We start from the raw sequence: 21,047 nt of genomic DNA on the forward strand, positions 1-21,047 counted from the left end.
GAGGGTGGTGACTGTACAGTGGTAATATAAAAAGTGAGAGAGACAGCAGATGACAGCTGCTAGATCAGAAACTCGGCAAACACCCCATAATTTAGTGTGTGTCAATGGCAACCAATGATGCCACTCTCATTGCTTCATCCTGCTGAGTAAGGTAAAAGGAAAATTCATCCTACATTTTGTCCAGTTTGTCTCAACAAACATTTCCTGCCCTTGTTCTCTGTTAATCAAACCCCATGATTTATCTCTTTATTGTCTTTTTGACAAGACTTACACATGTTCACAAAAACACCTGAGGCCAGATGTATTGTATAAATAACATAAATCCCCAAAAAACCTTCTCACAGATGAACGTGTATTCATAAAAACGGAATATGCAGTAAAAATGTGTACATCTCCACATACCTCAGGCCAGAAGTAATCTGGTTGTGTAGATGGAGCCAAGGATAATATGATAAAGTTGAGATGGAGAAATGAGAAATTGGTAGCTAATTGCATTGATTTTATGATGGGTAAAATGTCTATCGAAGGTGGAAATATAAACTTAATTTTGATGTGTTACTTTTGTTGTTGTTGTGCATGGTCGCGCTTAATGACAGCTGCTCTGGCATTATTGTAGAACCTTGCCAATGCCAATAAAAGTTTATGAATTCTTCTCTGTTCTTTTCATTCCCAGATCTAAAGATTGGTGAAGCAGACAGATGTATTGATATGTTAATGAGCCCAATCCAACCTTAAGTGGTCAGGGCAAAGGCTTTTACCCCAAAAATCCCTGTTCACATATCCTCTCTTCTCTTGCCTCTGCCATTTCTCTTTCTTTATTTCTCTCTTACCTCCCTTCAAGCTTTTTTTCTCCTCTTCTTTCCCCATCATCCTTCCCTCTCCAGCTGGTCCAGTTTGCTGGTTAAATATTTGGAGGGGGATACTGGGTGCTGGAAGGCCTAAGCTAGGAGGATCAGCAGAGGAGAGGCTGCAGTTGTTGTGGATTAGCTGCTTGTTTTATCATAATACCACTGCCTGCTTGCCTGGGGTTTGGTGCTCGCCGGGCAAGCTGCAAAGTCAGAAATCACAATTTCTTAAAAAATGTATGAGTAATGCAACTCATTACTGCTGAGCTTTAGTTTCACTAGAAGAGGCTGGAATCCCAAAACCTTCCTAGGGATGAAAATACAACTTCACAACTTATTCTTCATACCGTAAGTTTTGTGTGAAAATAATGTTAGTGAATGGGGGCCTAGGGTCTCCTGTGTGGTTTTCTTTATGGTTTATAAAATCTGGAAGGCACAAAATGGAAAAGAGAAAGACAGGAGACAAGGAAGGTGCTGTAGATGAGGGAGAGACAGATGAAGAAATGCAGCACAGAAAAGAAATCTCTTGGTCATATGTGAGGACAGTCTTTATTATCTTTATGGATGCTCTTATCAGTTTGATTTGATAGAGACAGAAGGGAGGGAGTGTGTTTAGGATGTTGTATGTATGCTCACAGTGCAGGATAAGGTCACTGTTAAACATATGTTGTTAACATATACAGGAAGTGATTTTTTTCAAAAGTGAAACTTTGTTTTATTTGACAAGCATGTATTTTTTGTCTTACTCATCTGGTAAAATGTCCAACCAGGACAAGACATCACATATGTAGTTGTCAGAAAGAAACCCATTCATCACACATCTCAGGTTGGATCTCAGGTGCAACTGTGGTCGTGTTTGCGGGCACAAAACTGGATGAAAGGCTTTACCACATGAAGCTGATGCTCAAAATCTGATTCTGAGTCTCTAATTTATGAACATATGAAACTATAAATAAACATTACATATAAAAAAAATCTTTAAAAACCCCATTTCCATTTACAAACACACTTACTATCCAAAAAAAGGACACACTAATGCACACATTAAAAAATGTTAAAATTCTTAGCTAATGCTTTCTATTTGTGTCCTCCTGTGTTGTTTTATGTGTGTGTGTGTTTTCAGAATTTGGAAAGATTTGAACAGAGCAAGGAGCAATTCCACCAAGCTGCCTCCAAGACGGAAGTGAACATGAGGTAAGACACACACACACACACGCACACAAACTAATTTTCGATTCCAAAAGTAAGAACATATTATTCCCTGGGGGCCTCTAAAACACACCCACTGACTCACACATCTACATGGGCATGCACACAGCAGACTAATAAGCAGCAGTAGATAGGGATCTCCTCTTTTCCTCATTTTTTAACCAGTTAAATGCATGCATTCTCTAGAGCAAACCTGACTAATGTGATAAGTGTTTTAATTGGCTGCTTTAATTAAGCTGAGTTTAACAATACCCTATTTCCCCATCCTCGCCTCTCACTGTGGACTTGTAATGAGCCACAGCTAGGGAAAAGGTAGCTAATTATTGCCACTGCAGTGTAGTCTGTAAAACACCCAACTGTAATTCAAATTAGAGACATGGCCTTGACTTGCTATGAAATTTTGTGTCACACCAGTAACAGGGCTTTCCCATGGCAAATCTCATCAGTACAGCTACCAAAAGCTAGACTTATGTATTTATGGGTGGAAAAAAATAATAAATCCTGCAAAACACTTCGTCTCCTTCAGGATGTCCTTATTCCTTATGGTAAGTTTTAGCTTGAGAACAGATTTTAATCGTGAAGTTGATCTGTTTGTTTCTAATGTGGAATTTAAATTTTTTTTTCAAATTAAAATTAAAATCCTGCTTTGCTACAATCTGAATTTTATTATCATAGTTTTGTGCATCAGTCTGAATGGTGATAATAAACAGAAGTCTAACTGGGCGAGTCACGAGCAGTCAGAAGATCATACAATGTAGTTGCTGTTGTTGTGCAGTTTATCTGTGCAATGAGGATTTATTACAGACATTTTGGGTGCATTTCCTTTTCAGTTTTACCTCCAAAATAAATCCATCCATTTTCATCTGCTTATCCGCTAACACAAGTTAACACAAGGACGTTCTTCTCTCTAGACACATCCAATCTGCCTGTTGAGCATATGTCTCATCTTACCATCACTCATGAAGAAGATAGAAATATTTACAACTTGTTCACTTGTCTCACTTTCAAAGTCAGTGGTTTAGATTATTAGCATAAAGGTTTGGGTTGTTTGTAGTCGTTTTGTGATGTGACAGTTTGTGTTTGCCGGACTTTGTTGTAGCGTGTTCTCAAATTTCAGCAATTACTTTGTTGAGTACAGTGTTTTTAAAACCAACAGAAATGATGGCCAAAACTACAAGAATAAGATCCAAGTTGTTGTCAACCTGACATATTATTAAAAAATGACATGTATAAGAAATTCAGTCTGCAGGTTAGATGAGTTGAGCAAATGAGAAATAATGAATAACACCTGTTCCAAAGTACAGAGTATAGCATACAAATACAGGGATTGAATTTTAAACAGTGATGTATGGTCAGATAATCCTACCTGGAAGAAAAAAACTAACAGACAAAATAGCTCCTGTTTTCCACAGAACACATGATCACCACCACGACTGTATATACACACAAAGCACTGCACTTGAGTCCTATGCCTGATGAGAACAAGACGCTTTGGGCTTTCCCCCATACTCACTCATACCGATTGTACATGCACGACTCATTGTGTGCCAGCCGTGTAGTTAATTCACCTTTTACATGGTAATCTGGAGTGACTGAACGCTGTTATCAGAAGCTTAGCAATATGAGATCCACAGTACATTCAGATTTACAGCTACGCCATCATGTTTTTGATCTCCTCTGACGCTGAAGACCAGGTGATCTTAGCTCTGGGGAATACTGTACAGTAATACCTCTAATCCTCTGCTTGTTGGGATGGTGTGTGTGTGTGTGTGTGTGTGTGTGTGTGTGTGTGTGTGTGTGTAGGGGGGAAGTAGGGTATTCCAAAGTGTTTTATCAGAGAAGATGAAAGGATCCACGCTTCCTGCGCCACCTTTATGGTCAATTATACGCTGCTGTTATAGGTTTTAGAGAGTGGATTAGGCTCTCATTCATTCTGTAATCCAATCTAACCCGAACCTCCGGGGAATTCAGTAGTTTTACTTTAATGAGTGGATTAAGGTGTGAGGGTAAGGTGTATCTGTGTGTTTGGTGACAAAACATGCAAAATAAATGGGGTGGGCTTGATGTTGATCTGCATACTTCAGTGGTTACAACTTCTTCTAGAGCCCTCAAATGCTGCAAATATATATTTATACATAATATCAATGTATAAATGACTCTGTAACCTAACTTTTTCATTTTCAACCAAAAGAGCATATGGTTCATGGTCTGCCCTCCTGTTGATGTGCATATAAGTATGTGTAACTTCTAAATATGTGATCAGAAAGTCTGGAAAAGTTTTAAAAAAAGTTTCATCCTTTTTGATGAAATCATAGGTGACATAATAAATAGTTTCTTAGCTAGTATGTAGCACTATGCAAACTGTCTCAACTTACTGTAGAGGCCAATAAGACACCCTGTTAAATACATAGGTTATGATTGAAATTAACACAGAACATAATTTAATAATTACATAATATAATATAATTTCATGATTATTTTTTTTTAAGTCCCCCTCTGCTCAAAAATTCACTTGGATGTTTTACCTTCACTGTGCAGAATTGCCACTAAAAGACTGTTTTCACATTAATCTCATGAAAGTGGAAATTTTCTCTGTGGTCACCTTAAATCTAAGTTTAAGACATGTATTTGTGAGCATAATTTATGACATCACAACTAGTTTGGAAGCTTGTGAAATGAAAAATATTGGTTTATTCATTGATTCTGGATTTTTTTCTAGAGGGAGAAGGGATGGATTTTAAGAATTATTATTATTAACCAGGCAATTTAACCTTTTTTATGGAAAAACATATCAAACACAAATACTTATTTAAAGTAGGGTATTTTTATACATATATCTTAATCTTAACGTATATGTTAAAAGTTGTCTGGAGGGGATCTTTAAAGTCCTCCTCCGCTCAAAAATATGTTTTCTTCTTGTTCCTACAATTGAATGTTTGAGCTTCACTGCGCAGAATGATGTATGTGCAGAGTTTGACACTAGAAGGCTGTTTTCATATTCATCGGCTGAAAAGTGAAAAGTTTCTCTGCGCTCATTGAAAATACGAGGTCACATACACTGAGAATGGACTTTACAGTGAAGTAGGAGACATCCTGTGTCCAATGGTTAAACTTCTGAAATGAAATATATTTACATATTAATAGATTCTGGAATGTTTAATGAGGGAGAAGGAGTAGATGTAATTTTAAGGATTTTAACAAGATAATGGAACTTTTTTCGTGGAAAAAAACATAACAGAAACTCAAATAAGAGTATTTTATATACATCTTAAAACATGTCTGGAGGGGATCTTTATATAAATTATAACATATTTGAACATCATGTCCTCAGATAGTTGAATTGAATGCATCACTGGCTCATCACCTCAGCTATGCAAACTCTTATTCCTGCTATCAATCACATTATTCAGCAAAGTCCTACATGCTTAATAAGGGAAACCATACATTATATCACCTAGGGTAGCAGCAATCTCTCAATAATCTGGCCCTACTTATTTTTTTTCTTGATATATAAAATTAAAAATGTTATTTTCATCATAGCAGGATCTTTTTGAAAATGTGTCAATGAGATTAGAGCGTTGTCCAGTTGTTTTTGGATGAAGGGTGTTTGGATGTCAGTGAATACAAGTCACATTCACTACAAAAATTGCCAATTATAGAAAGATTGTTTTATATCTTCATTAACCTTGAAAAAAGTGAAAATGTATACATATTTTGTGAGCTTTAACTGTATCCAGTTCAGCTAAGGTTTGCGTGAGAGTTGTTTTCAGCTAGAGTGTTATAACAGAGAGAAAAAGATCTGAGAGTAACCGACATGCTAAATTATTTATGTATGAAAAGCAACAGAAAGTGCCATGTTCAGACATTTCAGATATCAGAACTATTGAGTGAGTCTGTGGGAAACTTCAGACAGACTCTGGTTTTATTTTGTAAACTTTTTTGCATGAAGTTTCTCTCAGTGCTGAGCTGTAGAACAAAGCTAGTGTAAAATAAGATGTGGTTGACTCCAAAACCTCCTGGCTGCACTGTCTGTGTCAGTCTGTGTTCTGTACAAGTATGTGTGTGTGTGTGTATATATGCATATGTGTGTGAGTGTGTGATGTGTTAATCCACAGTTTAATCCTTGGAGCAAAAAGGGCTTTGGCAGCCAGCACTCTGGAGTTTGAGGGAACCAGAGAGCACATGGCCAGTGTGTCATCGTCCCCTCTGTGTGTGTGTGTGTGTAAGAGAGAGAGAGTGAGAGAAAGATAAGACGAGAGAGGTTGAGAGAAACATTGGGATGGGGAGAGAGAGATGGACTGCAACTTGTAGCACTCTAAAATGTCAAACTCAATGAGGCATGAATAACTTCAGTAACTTCTCTGTCTCTCTCTGTCTTTGCATGGCTCTATTTGTCCAAAACCTTCAAACTTACTTTGAATTTTATCTATCGGTGCCAGTAATGAGAATAAATGGTTAAATTCACACATTATTCATATATACTGTTGGATTTCTAAACTCACAAGGAATGATAATGTATACTGTAGATAAACAGTAAAGAAGAAAATGTTAGGCAGCTGTTACCAAACTTCTATCCAAAATTTTATTATTTTTAAACCTCCAACAACAGATTTTTTTGGCCACTTGGGGGCACCAATTAAGTTGATATGGTAAATTCTGCTAGCTCATGTAAACATCCAGCAGTTATGAAGCAACATTATCATTCATTTGGAGTCATGTTTTTGTCCACCTGGTGAACGTTAGTCCAATAATCACCCTCCTTTAGCTCTGTTTTTGGTCTCTAGCAACTTGTGAGAATAATATCTGGCTCTTTATCTGCTAAATGCTCCACTATGTTCACCAGCCAGTTGCTAACTGTGTCTGTTTGCTGTTTGGTGCTGAGCAATTAGTGTACAGGGTGCTTTTAGAACTGCTTACAGCTCTAAAAGCTTACAGCATACAGCTGCCTGCTGCAGCTGAAAACAACACTATGAAAGCAGTGAAAGTGAACCAAAACAGTAAAGTTGCAGCAGGACAGCTAATCAATGAGCTGAAACTCGCTATAAAGTTCTGTAAAGCAGAAGGGAGCTGCAGAGTCGGGTGATAAGCCCTCCCATCTTACAGGAATCCTTTAGAAATCACAGGTTTGCAGGGTTTGTGATTGATTGGCAATATGACTTCAAAACTCAATTGAGCTTGCAGCTGTAATCTTCATCATAGCACCAGGGATAACTTTAAATCTATACCAATGTATCTCCCATTTATGTTGTTCAGTCAAATGCCCTAAAACCTTTGTTAATACCAGTTGTTGCTTGTGATTATTTACCTGGTTGGGACTTTAGGCACTGAAACTTGATCTGAGATACAGTTTTGAAGCAATAGTAAGTTATTAGCTCAAACAGAAACATGATTTCTGCAACAGTTCAGATACTTTGCTTCATGACTGATGGAGCGTTGAACCTGTACCTTCTATCGTTCGGCTGCCGCAAAGAAGAAGATACTTCTTAGCAATGCTCTGTGGCAGCAGACCTTTCTGGAACTGGCCTACACTGTAGCAGATATTTCTATGCATAACTGATGACCACTTAGCAAAGGCATTTTGCATTTGCCAATTTGACAGGGTTTACCTAGCTGTGGGATTACAGATTACAGAGTGACAGAGACATGAGGGTGGAAACAGTTATCTTTTTAGTCTAGATACATTTTGTGTGTGAGGGAGACAGCTACTTCTTCAGGGCTGAAAGTAATAGAATGAGAGCGAGACGCAGACAGACTTGGCAGATCCCCATGTCAAAGTGCTCAATGCATTTTAACAAGGCCAGCTGTTACAGGAGTAGTCGAACTAGCCTTAACCCTAGAACCACCAGGGGTCGCTATATACCTAAAACCACCAACTGGTAAAATTTATTTGTGTGCCTGGCTAGCACATTTCTAATACTAAAAAATGAACTGTCATTGTATTAAGGCATTGTTTGTTTGATCATCTCTTTAACTTAAAGAGCACTAATCGCTTTGCAGGTCATCAGTATAAATCAGTCTAAAATGACACTGAAAATGTATTAGAGGGAAATATTTGCATATTTGGGTTTTGAGATATTATTATAAAATGACATTCATCACATAATGAGATAAACCATGTTATTTAAATTACCAAAGTAGCCTAAAAACCCCAAAAAGACAATAATGATTAATAATAACAATAAACAGCCACCACACTTATGGGTGATTTAATGTTGCAACAAAATCGACATGACAAAGTCAAGCACACAATTCACCTAATCAATTATTAATTTAGGCATTTCAACAATGTGTGAATAAGAGAACATCACCAAGAAACTTGAGGTAACCATTAGATATTTTTTATTTATAATATCATAGCGCAAATATTTATTTCTCTTTGGGGTCCATTAATAAAACAGAGTAAGACAACAGGCAAATTAGGCTAAATAGCCTATAAACAATGAACAGTAACATGGCAAAACAAAAATGAATGGATGATCAATTAATTCAAAATAAGTTTTGCACACAGTGAACATTTGTAAGTAGGCTGAATCATCTTCATTTGAACACTACGTGTCCCTCAAACACACTTTGAGCAGACATTCAGCATCTTGATTTTGTATTTTCCACACAGCTTTCCTGCACTTCAGGCATTTGGCGAAGTTTTTTTTGCTGGTTAATTATGACTTGATATAGTTGTCAGATCACGCACTCCAACGAATGCTGTTGCCTAGCAACTTGGAATGTTTAAACATAAACCACTTCAAAATAAATGCATTTCATATACAGGTAACTTTTACCCGGTGGTAATTATAGGTATAAATGCATGTGTTCTAAATCTGGAATCATCTTCACTGTTTTTAACAATAAGGGGAGCTGTACAACATTATTTTAGGAAAAGTCAAAGACTGGGGGACATAAATATTTTATTAAAACGTAGTAACATACAAGTAAAAAACTGCCATGGGTAAATTTTACCCTATGGTGGTTCTAGTGTTAATAGCCAGCCTTTGTCAGATCCTGCACGTCCATATGAGAGTATAGCAGCCTCAGAGATCACTCAGTGATAAGACTGGAAACATTGACAAGCCAAGTCCAGAGTGCAAGTTAAAAAGCACACTACTCGGCAATTGTTGCTGTGCGCTAAGAGAAAAGCTAACCAAAAACATGATGTTTGCTTCACTGAATTCTGACCCAGTTTACTTTCAAATGTGTACATGTCAAGCCACTGAACTTTCAACTGGCTGTTCAACAAGAACAGTTATATAGCAACCTGTTTTCAATGGAGAGGGAAAAAGTGTTAAAGAAAAACTGATGATATCAAATGAACTATAATCTGCTTTTATTTACAGTGGCCATGAGGCCAACACAGGCCATGACAGGTTATGACTACTGTATTTCAAGAATTTCCTGAATCTGGCCTGACAAACTTGCACAAGCTCTTCTCATAAATAAATATAGGAGTTTTTAAAATAAATATTGTTGCTTGGATACAAACACTGGTGAAACTCGAATGAATTCAAATAGATATACAGAAACTGTTTTGTTTTTTGTTAAAAACATTTGTCTCATAGACTAATATACACATAAATATGTTAAATATTTTACATTTCTACTTACAGTGAGCATGAAAAGTGCTTTTCTGCATTGCACTTTATCAAGTATCACTGCCAGGCCCCAGGCCAGTGTCCAGTACAACCACAGCCACAGGTTTTACTGGGACTATAGAATATTTAACTGCAAATTTTCCTGTCACAGCCCTGCTTCTCAAACCTTTAGGCAGCTGCCCCTGCAGATTATGTAACAAAATGAATAAATGTGTCCCTCCGCAAAGAGACTCAGAGTCATTAATGTTCTAATTCTATACACAGGGAGTTAAAGTTTAATGACAGCATTGTTCAAGGAGCCAAAGTATAACAACGACCCAATGCTTTAATGACAAGTAGGGAAAATGGAAATTACTTTTTATCAATTAAGGAAACAGAGGAAGTTTGATAAACGTGTTGCATAGGATATGCAGAAAAAGAGGGAAGGTGAGGCTGAATGGTGAACGGTTTCATCACATAAAGACAGTTATTCAGCCGGGATTGTGTGGCCCAGTAGTACTGCTCCGTTCAAGGAGGGCATACAGTAAACAATACTGTAACATCTGTAGACCCTTTGATTACTAGAAAAAAATATATTAAAATATTAGGATCGTTATTAGACATATTTTATTACACATGTAACTAGCTTTGTATTTAATTGCACTAAATGACTTTTTTTTAGGAAATTATAAAGTCACATGGATGAAAAATGGGATGCTCAAAAAAGTACACTCGTCTGTTACACCATGGCCATGTCACTGAAACATACTCCAATCAGTATTTTTAATTCAGTGCTTATACTTAAAATAGCCAGACAATACAAAGTGGTGTTTTCTCACTCTAACAAGCCATTTTTGGCTGAGCGTAAAAACACCAGTTTGCAGTATAGCTTTAACAGGTAACAGCCAACAAATTAAATGTTCACAGTTTTTCAAGTCTGTCTTAAATCAACAGTCCGTTGCCCATATGAACACTGAACACACCTTGTTATAATCATTCCTCCTGTTCATACCGGCTATTTAAAGATCCCTTTCAAATATGCTTTCATTGTAAGTGATGGAGGCCAAACTCCACAGTGTGTCCACACACAGTCATTTTGTGCAGAAATGCATTAAAAGTTTATCTGAAGCTTATATGAGGTTTCAGCAGTCTGAGTTAGTCATATCAAGTGGATATCTGCCACATTTACAGTCTTTTTAGCATCAAATTCCCTCTTTGTGTTTCCATGGACAGTGTTTCCCTGTTGAGGCTTCATATTAGTTTCAGATAAACTTTTAAATATATTTTTGTACAGAAGGAGGACTTTGGATTTTGGCCTCATCACTTACACTGTAAGTGCATTATGAAGGGATCTTCTAATAGCCAGTATGAACAGAAGGAATGATTATGGCAAGAAAAACCTATTTCAGTCTTCATTTGGGCTCCTGACTGTTGTTTTAAGACATATTTGAAAAATTGTGAGCTCATCCTTTAATTTTGTAGTTTGGCTAACTCACAAAATAATGTTGATACAGGTTATAAAATATATAGCCAATGCTAACAGCATTATCCTGCCCTTGATTATATGGGCAACAATGACAGGATATTTTATGTTTTAAGGTGGTCATTCTGTGGCTCAAACTCTGAAAAGGATAAAGGAGGAATCACAAGAGCAATTTAGCAGTGGATGTAGAGGTTGATGAGGGAGGGGTATAATAGAAAGATGGATTAAGATGGGTTCCTTGATAAAGTGAAGGATCAGTTTGCAGTATGATATACAGGTGGTTGATTAAAAGGTGAGATGCCAGTTTGATGAATGAGGAGCGATCATGAAACTCCGAAAAATAAAAATATTTCCAATGAATATGTACCATTTTGAAAACTATAAGATACCATACATAGTCACAGATGATGGTATACATTATACCTTTTACTACTTTACTACATTTTAAGGTCATGGAAATGTTTTGACTTATAGAAGCTATGCATATTTATTTTATCTTACGACAGAGCTGTGTAAAAATAGAAGAAATATATTCACAAATACAGCATTGATAACAGTTAGAGGCATCGAGAGGAATGAAGTACTCTACGTCCACTTCAGTGTTTACAAGAGACAAAGTGAAGTCTGAGAAGCAGAACGTATAGGGCCCTCTCTTCCTGGTAACAGGTGTGATAGGAATGGAGAGATGGGAGAGGACGAGTGAAGAAGCGTGATACAAGATATGGGGAAAAGAGGATGTGTGCCCTCAGTCAATTGAAAACCTGTCAGGGTGCAGGTGCATACAAGCTATAAGCTAGAGATAAGAGGCAACGCTGTCTGTCTAGCTGTTTTACTCTTCACCTCTCCTGCCCTCTTTCTCCCTTGTTATCATCTCTCTTTTTCTCTTTACCCCACCAGTATTAATCCAACCGGTAATGGTAAAGTAGTCCGTGCAGGAATTCTGACACTCCAACATGTCAAATGCCATTTCCTGCCTCAATAGATAAGAATGGACCTGTTTACCTCACAGTCTTGCGTTTTCCTACAGAGCATCAAGGTTCTTTAGGAAGAATGTGAATCATTCCTCACTTCTTTCCCTCTACAGCAGTTTAAACATTTTCTCAGCAAATTACATCTTCTCAGCACATTACAGGAATGTAAGATCGCAATGAGTTATGTGCTGTAACTATTTCTTAATGGAGTAACTTACCAGAGTCTTGTTGTCTCTGTGAGGTTCAGCAGAGACTCCAGGAAGTAGTCGGCTTGGCCAGGAAATAGTTCCAGTGCTGAACTCCCCTTAAAACCACAGACTTTAATGTAGGATATCGCTTGCAGAATCACAGAGAGTTGTAGAGGAGTGTATCAAAATTGCAAAAATTATGTTAAACCTGTCAGTATAAGCTCCAGTAGTTCAGAGAACCCCCAGACTCCAGAAACAGAGGGTAAGCAAAGACAGACAAAAATGTTGAGGTTGATGATTGGTGATTTCATTGCTTTCCGTTTTTTGATCCACCCATAAACTTCAGTTGTTGTAATGTTTTGTCTGATGATGTTGGTTTTATTACGTTGAACACGAGAGAAACAATGGACTGGCTGTATTTTGTATTGGAATAACAAATAAACTTGAACTTGAAACTCATATCTGAAGGATTACAGAACTTACAATGCTGAAAGGTCAATTTAGCAGAGACACAGATGCACTTTCATTCTTAAATCTGACCGAAATATGACTTTAGTCACTGACAAATTGCACAAATTATACCAAAGTTCCTCTTGGCTTATAAATGTGGGTAACTAAATTTGTCATGACAATATTGTAATAATAAGCTGCAAGTTTGTAGAATAATGTTTATTTTTGGCAGAGCACATAGCACACTAGTGAGGATTGGTTACCTAATTAAACAGGTTTAAACTAAACAAGATTAACGACATCGTGTTCATCAAGATGGATTGGATTGCACTTTGTTGTCAGACTTCATTAAAGCTCTCTTTCACATATATCACAAAACAGCAAAAGTTAAGATTTGAATAAATAACCTTGTTAGATTGTTTGGATTCACTCTTCTTGCCACAAAATGTTACTTAACCCCTAACAGTCACACTGCCTGCCACTACATGCCATTAGGAGGCAGGTAGTCGGGTATTTAGCTGGTGCTTTTGGGTTGAATTGCAATTAGAGAGTTTTGTGCAGCTTTTTTTTTCTCAAGCCTAATAATTAAACAGTCCTGACATTGAAAACTACAGTGGTTTCAAGGAACCATTTGCAGTACTTCTTACCCACACAGATTTTTAAAAATTAGAGGATACACTACAGTGAAAACATGTAATAAAACATGTAAACAAGATGTTCTCACAAGCAAGATGTTGCAGACTTCCTCTGAGTTTGTATTGTAGCCCTCAAGTCAGTCACAGTATTAGATTGTCTTCATTTTTCTTCCTTTGGCACTATTTTCTGTGAGATGTTAACAAGATTTTCTAATTACTTGCCTGAAACACAGTGGAGATACCAATACTTTGTAGTTGACATGACAGAAATAAAATGGCATGTAGGACAAACAATGCTTCATATGTGTAGCCAAAGCCATTAAGTAAAAACACAAAAACCATCACTCTAACTCAGAGAGAAGCATGGTTTAGAGGCGATAAAAGCATCTTCCTTATCAGTCTCGTAGCTTTGCCAGAGGCTTTTGTAGTTGGTGGTGTGTTTTGTGTCTTTTCCATTTTCCAATTTCTGCTCTTTCATTTCTCTCCCTCTCTGTCTCAGTAAGCTGGTCTGCGTGGTCCAGAAGTCTGAGGCCTCTATGTTTCGTCCGCCTCCGCCTTCGCTGCTGGAGATTAAAAATAATGGGCAGCACCATTAATTAAGCAACTAATCTTACTGTTTATGTTTTGTCATATTTACCGCTCACAGATGCGTAGAGAACTCTCCCAAAAAAAGGACTGCTCCCACACACATTACAATGCTTTCACAGCACACACACATTAACAGCAGCAACAACAACGGCGTACACGGCTCGACAGGCTGTCAGGGACGCTGCTTTCCCTCGTTCCAGCTAAAAAGCCAAGGCCTCCCCCTCTCTCTCTCTCTCTCTCTTTATTTTTATTTATTTATTTTTGTAAGCGGCTCAGTTAATATTGTTGATTTAAGACCTCACCTTCAATTTGGTATAGCATGTGGACAGAGCTTTAGCTTTGCTGCGGCTGAACCAATTTTCTGCTTCAAGTGCCTTTAATAAACCACGCAGCGCTATCAGGAGGCTTTGGCTTCCCTGATGAAGGCCATTTATTTCAAATTAAAGGAGAGTTCCTTATCTTCGGCGGCCTCAAACAGAGAGAGAGATAAAGATTGCGCGCTTTGGTGTCGTCCTTTCTATGTTGTTAATATGATGAGAGAAGAGGGGGGGGGGAGGGGGGTGGGTGAAAGAAAAGTAAGAAAATAGACCAAGTTGGAGAGAAGACAGGAAGAAGACCCATTAAACAGGCAAGATAAACCATTGGAGATGGTGGGGGGAAAAGAGTAATCTGATAGGCCGTCATGTTTTTAAAATGGTTTTGTGAGAGAACACTAATGGATGCTTTATTTCGTCCCATATCGTTTGATCTCACTTCCTTCCTTTATATGTCTTTCTCTCCGTCTCTGTTCATTATTCCCTTTAACCCCTATCACCCATGCTCAGATAAACTCAGTCATTGCATCTTGGATACTGTTGCTGATGATAAAGTGTGTGTGTGTGTGCGCCAGTGTGGATATGGATATGCTGTAATTGAAACGCTGGGGTCAGCTCTCCTTTGGGAATCAAAGCCAAAAAGAACCTTTAATTTGGCTTTCAATTAAATCCGGTGTTAAATGCTACTCACAGAGGAAATGTGTATGCACGGGCGCCGTGTAGAGGAGACTGATGTACGTTGTGTGCGTGTGCCTTTCCATACCTGCGTGGGCGTACATAACTTGCTCGTGTCTGCTTCAATCAGTCAGAATCTATTACAGTGAGGTACCCAAGCAGCAAGCCTGTCATAGTTAACAATCACACAGACAGACAGTCAAAGACCAATTATAATACAGCCCACATATCAAATTAAACATGGCTAATTCAATCTATCAAAGCACACTTTTCTGCTGTATTTGATCAGAAAGATCCAATCCACTCAATTAAATATTATTTAGCACTAATTGCATGATTTGCAAGGAAGCACGTACTATACTAACCATAGGTTGTTAAACAGGTTGCAGTGGGTGGAGATGTTAATTGTTTTTTAGTTGTCTTTGTCCTGCCTCATTTAATCAGACCTTTGATTTCTCGTGAATGATTTTTCTACCTCTCTTTTTATTTTTTATTTTTTTTAAACAGATTTTTTTTTTTTTTGTTCTTTTGTGGCTAACAAATGTCTACACTGCCTGTGTAGTGAAAGCAGCATCATGAGCTTCAGTCATCCATCTTCATCTACACAGGATGCATTCAGGCGCAGTACTGAGTGTAGGTCACCCACATTTTGGCATCACTCAGAGCCCGATACAATAATCACAGCAAAGCATAAAAGCAGACTTCGGGTCGCGGATGATTATGCAGCCTGTTTGGATGTTTTATAAAACGCATGTGACATGGACGACTGAAAAACACGGCTGAAGCTCCTCCTGTGTAGTCAAGCCTTAAGACATGCATTAAGTTGGAAGAGGTTGTTAACTGCACCTGTTTAAAGTTTTTAAAGTTATATATTAATACACATCGTAGTGGCTATTGTCAAATTGTTGTAAGGCATTAATTGATTTTTTGGTCACTTGAACAATGTGAACACAACATTGACACATCACTTGTTAAGTTGATTTGGTGAACTTAAGTGAACATTCATTTTGAGCCATGTTTGTGGCCCCCTCATGAATTTAAGCCCAATATACACTCTCATTTTAACTTTGTTTTTGTCTTCACCTACTCCTGGGGGAAACATCTGGCTTTTTAGCTGCTAAATGCTTCACTATGTTCACCAGCTAGTCACCCAGCTGTGTTTGTCTACTGTTTGCTGCTGGGCAGGTATGTGGTTTTCTAAGAGCTTTTTTTGCTGAAAACAGCTGCCTGTTGCTGCCGGTTACGACCCTAAGAACTGTGCTTAAAAAAAGTTATTCCTTCACAATTTTGATTGAAGGTGCTGATGTACCTGTTGAGTTCATGATGGACTAGTTTTTATTCCCACCAATAAGAATCTTCAACAAATCCAAGCCAAATGAATGTGTGAAACTTTGATCTATGGTAGATCAAAGTTTCAGATGGTGCATCTGGTTCAATGTTCAAACTTTAGATGTGGATGCTAATCAGTTGCAGAGGGTTTTTTTTTTAATGTTTTTAGTGATTCTAGTTTTTTCTACCTGTCTCCATTATGTTTCTGCAAGCCTGACTGTCAGTGAGAAAGTGGAGACCAAACATAATTCCATCTTTCTCTACATCTGTGTCTGTCTTTTGCAGGTCGCGCAGCACCGACCCGGTGTGTACCGGCCTGCAGGCCCAGATTTTATCTTGTTACAAGGGGAACAGAGAGCAGACCCTGAAGTGTTCAGACCTGGCCAAAGAATACATGCAGTGTATCGATGCTGCAAAGAAGGTGAGAGTTTTCTCAAATCTGGAAGGGATGGGAATTTGAATATCAGGGAAGATTTGATAAATAGATAAATTATATGTAGTTAATATATCTGGAATAAAAGTATCATTGAAAATTGTAATTATTGTGTCAGCACACCCATGAAGTCGGAACAAATCTAAGATCATTCCTGAATTATGTAGATAGAGGTTTGGGACATAACATTCGAGTATGAGTGGTGGCTTTTGAAGTTTTCCACGGAGAGATATGTTGTTATTTTCAGAGCACCACTGTCTGATGTAAAAGTAAGAAATCCATTTTTTTTTCTCATGTTCTCAAGATTATTCTGGGGGAGTTATGAACAAAAAAGTCAGATTGATAGGATTTTGAGTGCTGTCACTTTAGGTTTTACACAGAGAAAAGTCTTGTCATTAGAAACTGCTTTCAGAGTGAATGTCTGATGTAAAAGTACGAAATCCAAGTTCCCCAGCACTACCGAACTTGTTTCCCTTCCGATACAGAAAATGACACCTTTTCAAAGCCAAACACAGTCAAATATGTCTTCAGTCTCTGCAGCTTTTTGGTTTGTAGTTTACAGGCACAAAATAATTCAACGTTAGTGAAGAAAAAGAGGTTATCATCTGAAAACAAGCAGTGAAAGTGAATGTAAAAGCAGCTATTTTCCCAGACAGCATTCATTATATTTTTGCTGTTTTCTGAATATGACCACTGCACTGAAGCACATTAACATTGCCCTTTGATATATATATGTTTTATTAAATTTTGAATCGAAGAAAACTCACTCAAAATTGCAAAAATCAGAATTCCTGGAAGTGCTTCGCTTGACTTCAAGTAAACTAGAGTGGGTCATCCAGTCAGACACAGATATATAATGTCTGCAGTTTCATCATTAGGATACAAGGAGGGTTTGACTGTAAATGGGATTACATAATCTTCATAGAGACTACATTTGTTTATTTGCTTTGGATTGGGTTTTTACTTTTTAAGTTTTAAAACTAATCCTTTAACCCATTCCCTCATAAAAGCAAAAAGGAGGACAAACTATATATGATGCTGATGATATGAGTCAGCCTACTGAAAATGCAAATATTTACACAATATAGACATTGTATTTTAACAAAAAAAAGCACATCTAAACTTCTAAATCTACTAAAGATTAAAGACAGGTATTTTCAACATAGCTTTTAAGCCTGAAAATGTTTGTGCATACAACATATTTTCAATTTCCTCTCATCCCAGCAGTCACATCATTGTCACCCAGAGATTCAGTAATGGAAGGGAAAGTTGTTTTTGAGGTTATGAGAGTAAAATATCCCTCTGATCTCTATTGAGAGATATAATTTTCAAATTACCATAAACTAGAGTGCTGACATTGCATTTTTATGTATACATCTGCTTCCTCACCATATTTTTTTTTACTGTGTCTCTGGTGTCATTTTAACTGTGAAGTGAGATTTGAAATCTACTGCACAGCATTGCAGTGATGTTTAACCTTGTAGAAAAGCACAACACATTGATGTGAGACTAGAAATTTGAAGGCAGACCTAATTACTTTGCTAGCTTTGTGAATTAGAGGAGACTGGAAACTTTACATAAATTCCAGCAAAGCAGGAAATCTCAGTATGGTTTCATGCAGATTTTGGAGCTGATGTAATTTCAGTAGATATAGATTTGTCTTTGTCTTTGTCTTGAGGAGTTGACTCAGGTTATCAGCTACAGTATGTGTCCACTGAGTTAACAGATCTCGCCTTTTTCTCTTTGGAATTTTCTTGTATTTTATCCACGGTGAAAGCTAGTTACTTATTCATGCACTCAGTAAAATCTAGCCTTTGTATTTCACTTTTCAGCATTCCACATTACTCAGTTGGACCTACTGCTGTATTAATCAAAAGCAAAGACAAGCTCCTCAAGCATATGCATCACTGCAGCAGTTTTAAGTTACAAATTCACAGAAAGTTAGAGAGAAAATGTGAGGAGGAGGAGGAGAAGGAGGAGGAGTTGAAGGACAGAATATTGGAAGATTGCACTTCCAAAGTTTGTACAGTAGAGGCATTTGCTGCTCATCATGTACTCAAACAACGTACCGCAAAGCCTCATGCTGCTCTCTGCTCACATCCTCTCTGCGTTGATCAGGGGCAGTGAAGCTTCCCCTGGCATACAGTAATACACCATGTGATAATCAGCTCGCTGAAACTTCATTCATCCCCTCTTGCACTAATGTAGTGTGTGCATGGATGCCTGTACGTGTGCGCACTTTCAATAGCATCTGAACCTTTGTTTTTGTGCTGTATGACACCATGCAGACACAAACACACGTTTATATACACACACATCTGAGCGTATGTTTGTGTTCTTGTATTTCTACACTTACGACAGCCAAATGTCCTTACAAGGACTGCCATGTGTCTGTGTGTGTGTGTGTCGTATTAGCTGGTGTGAGATAATGAGGAGTGAAGTGAAGATTCTTTGAAGACTGTCTTTTAAAGAGATGGTACACAATAGGTGTACATGTGTGTGGTGTGTGAGCAGCTTGCTGTATTGCAGTCTTCTTGAACCTACACATCAAGGTCTTTCCTCTTGATTAGCCCCGAGGCATCTCCCTGACTTTCACCCTGTGAATCTGAAAGTTTATAAAGTTCTTCCTCCGTTTTGTGTCTTTAAAAACTGTCAACTATCATGTCAACTTTGTCTCTTACCGTTCATTCAGCACCACAGCAGAGAAACAGCTGAATCGATGTCAGATACAAACTGACTGAAGGCCACCAAATGAATATCACCTCGAACAAATAAAAGTCTTGCGAGTTTTATTCACCACAAAGATAAAAAGACACAAATATCTCTCATATTTTTGCTAAAATTTCAGCGAAGGTAGTAATTATATCACTGCTTCTGCAGTCTTCACTTCCCATGGAGTCAACACTGCCATGGCAACCCACATTGTAGTTGGAGGGGGGATTACACCCGCAGTGATAAGTAACAGGTAACAGATTGCTTATTTGTTCAGGACTTGTACAACAGTTTGGACCATTCATGAATTCAAAATTCATGAAAACAAATTCCGTTTGTACCTAAGATAAAATTCTAAGTATGAAAAAATGAATGAATGCCACATTTTCTTAAATCACTCGTACGTGAGGCCCATTGATACCAAGGAAATATCACCATCATGACATCAACGTGAAGCTTAACATTTGGGTTCAATATTTTCTTTGACTTGCGACTGCAGTTCCAGAGTCAGATCGGTGCTATAAAACTATTGATAAGTCATTTATTCGTGACCTAAATAGATTATTATGTGCTTGAGTTTGAATGCAGCTCATGGCCCTTAAAGCTTCACACTCATTCTTACCTTTTCCTTTTTGCCTGTATAATGTTATAAAGGAGAAATGCAGCAAAAATCGTTATTATTCATATTTAATTATTTAAAATGTAAATGTTTGAGTCCAACAAACATGGGGGAATGTTGATGCTGCGATAATTCTACTGTGTCCATTAAAAAAAAACACACACCATTGTTTCCTTCTTCTCTGTAATGCATATTAAATGACTGCATTTTTTGTTTTGTGTTTTGTGAGCCCGGGGAAAATGCATTTTCACTTCTGTTTTCATCTTATTTATAAGCAAAGCTAATGAATGATGTCTTCCACATTGTGATTGTAAGTTGAAATTTTGGAGTGGCCTGCACCATGAAACAGAGACTAAACCACAACTGCTTATTTTGTTGAACAAAGTTTAGAATGAAATGAGCCTCAGATGGGGAAAAGCAAACAGATGATGACTTTTCATTCCTGAGATTTTAAATACGTGAAAGAGGACTTAATTGGGACTGAGTTTGGTCCAGTTCTTGTTTTGATTTTCCAGTTTAACAGAAGCAACTGTGATGCTTTTTGATCAGTGTCACAGCGGGCCAGTGGGCAGGCCTGCACATCACATACGTCTTCCTGCTGGGTTACACTACCATCCTTATGTGTGCGTGTGTATGTGCATGCGTGTTTGATGGCAAATGAGGGGAGGATCCCACAGGCCCTACAGAGACGGAGCAAACAACCTGTAGTCATTATCCTCTGAAAGGCTGAGCATGACACTGCCACTGCGAGATGTAACACATACAACACTGTCCAGACACTAGGTGGGATTCTCTAGTCATTTATCTGCACTCTCAGATGCGACTACATACACAACACACACACTGACACTGTCTGTATGCCTGGTGGGATTCTCAAGTCATTTAGCGTCAGAGAGAGCCCGGCTCTGATGCTGATCAATGTCAGCAGCTTGGCTCACTATAGAGAGAGGAGAGAAAGAGGAGAAGATAGATTGAAAAATGACAGAATGTGCAAGAGAGGTACAGAAGAGATTTGGAAAAAAGTGGAGATT

The 21,047-nt window shown here is 37.9% G+C and overlaps 1 protein-coding gene across 3 annotated transcripts in view; it reads left to right on the plus strand.

Annotated features, from left to right (window-relative positions):
- Window positions 1–21,047, plus strand: part of chchd6a (coiled-coil-helix-coiled-coil-helix domain containing 6a) — an 84,700-nt gene that overhangs the window by 41,900 nt on the left and 21,753 nt on the right. For 2 of the 3 annotated variants that reach the window (XM_067591422.1, XM_067591424.1), the window contains 3 exons: window positions 1,969–2,039; window positions 16,538–16,673; window positions 19,378–19,437. In XM_067591422.1, the coding sequence (XP_067447523.1) occupies window positions 1,969–2,039; window positions 16,538–16,673; window positions 19,378–19,422 (252 nt within the window). In that variant the 3' untranslated portion in view covers window positions 19,423–19,437. Of the gene's footprint in view, window positions 1–1,968; window positions 2,040–16,537; window positions 16,674–19,377; window positions 19,438–21,047 lie in introns of those variants that run through there. The other variant, XM_067591423.1, reaches the window with a different exon arrangement.

Source organism: Thunnus thynnus, chromosome 6 (genome assembly GCF_963924715.1).
Source record: "Thunnus thynnus chromosome 6, fThuThy2.1, whole genome shotgun sequence".
NCBI lineage: Eukaryota > Metazoa > Chordata > Actinopteri > Scombriformes > Scombridae > Thunnus > Thunnus thynnus.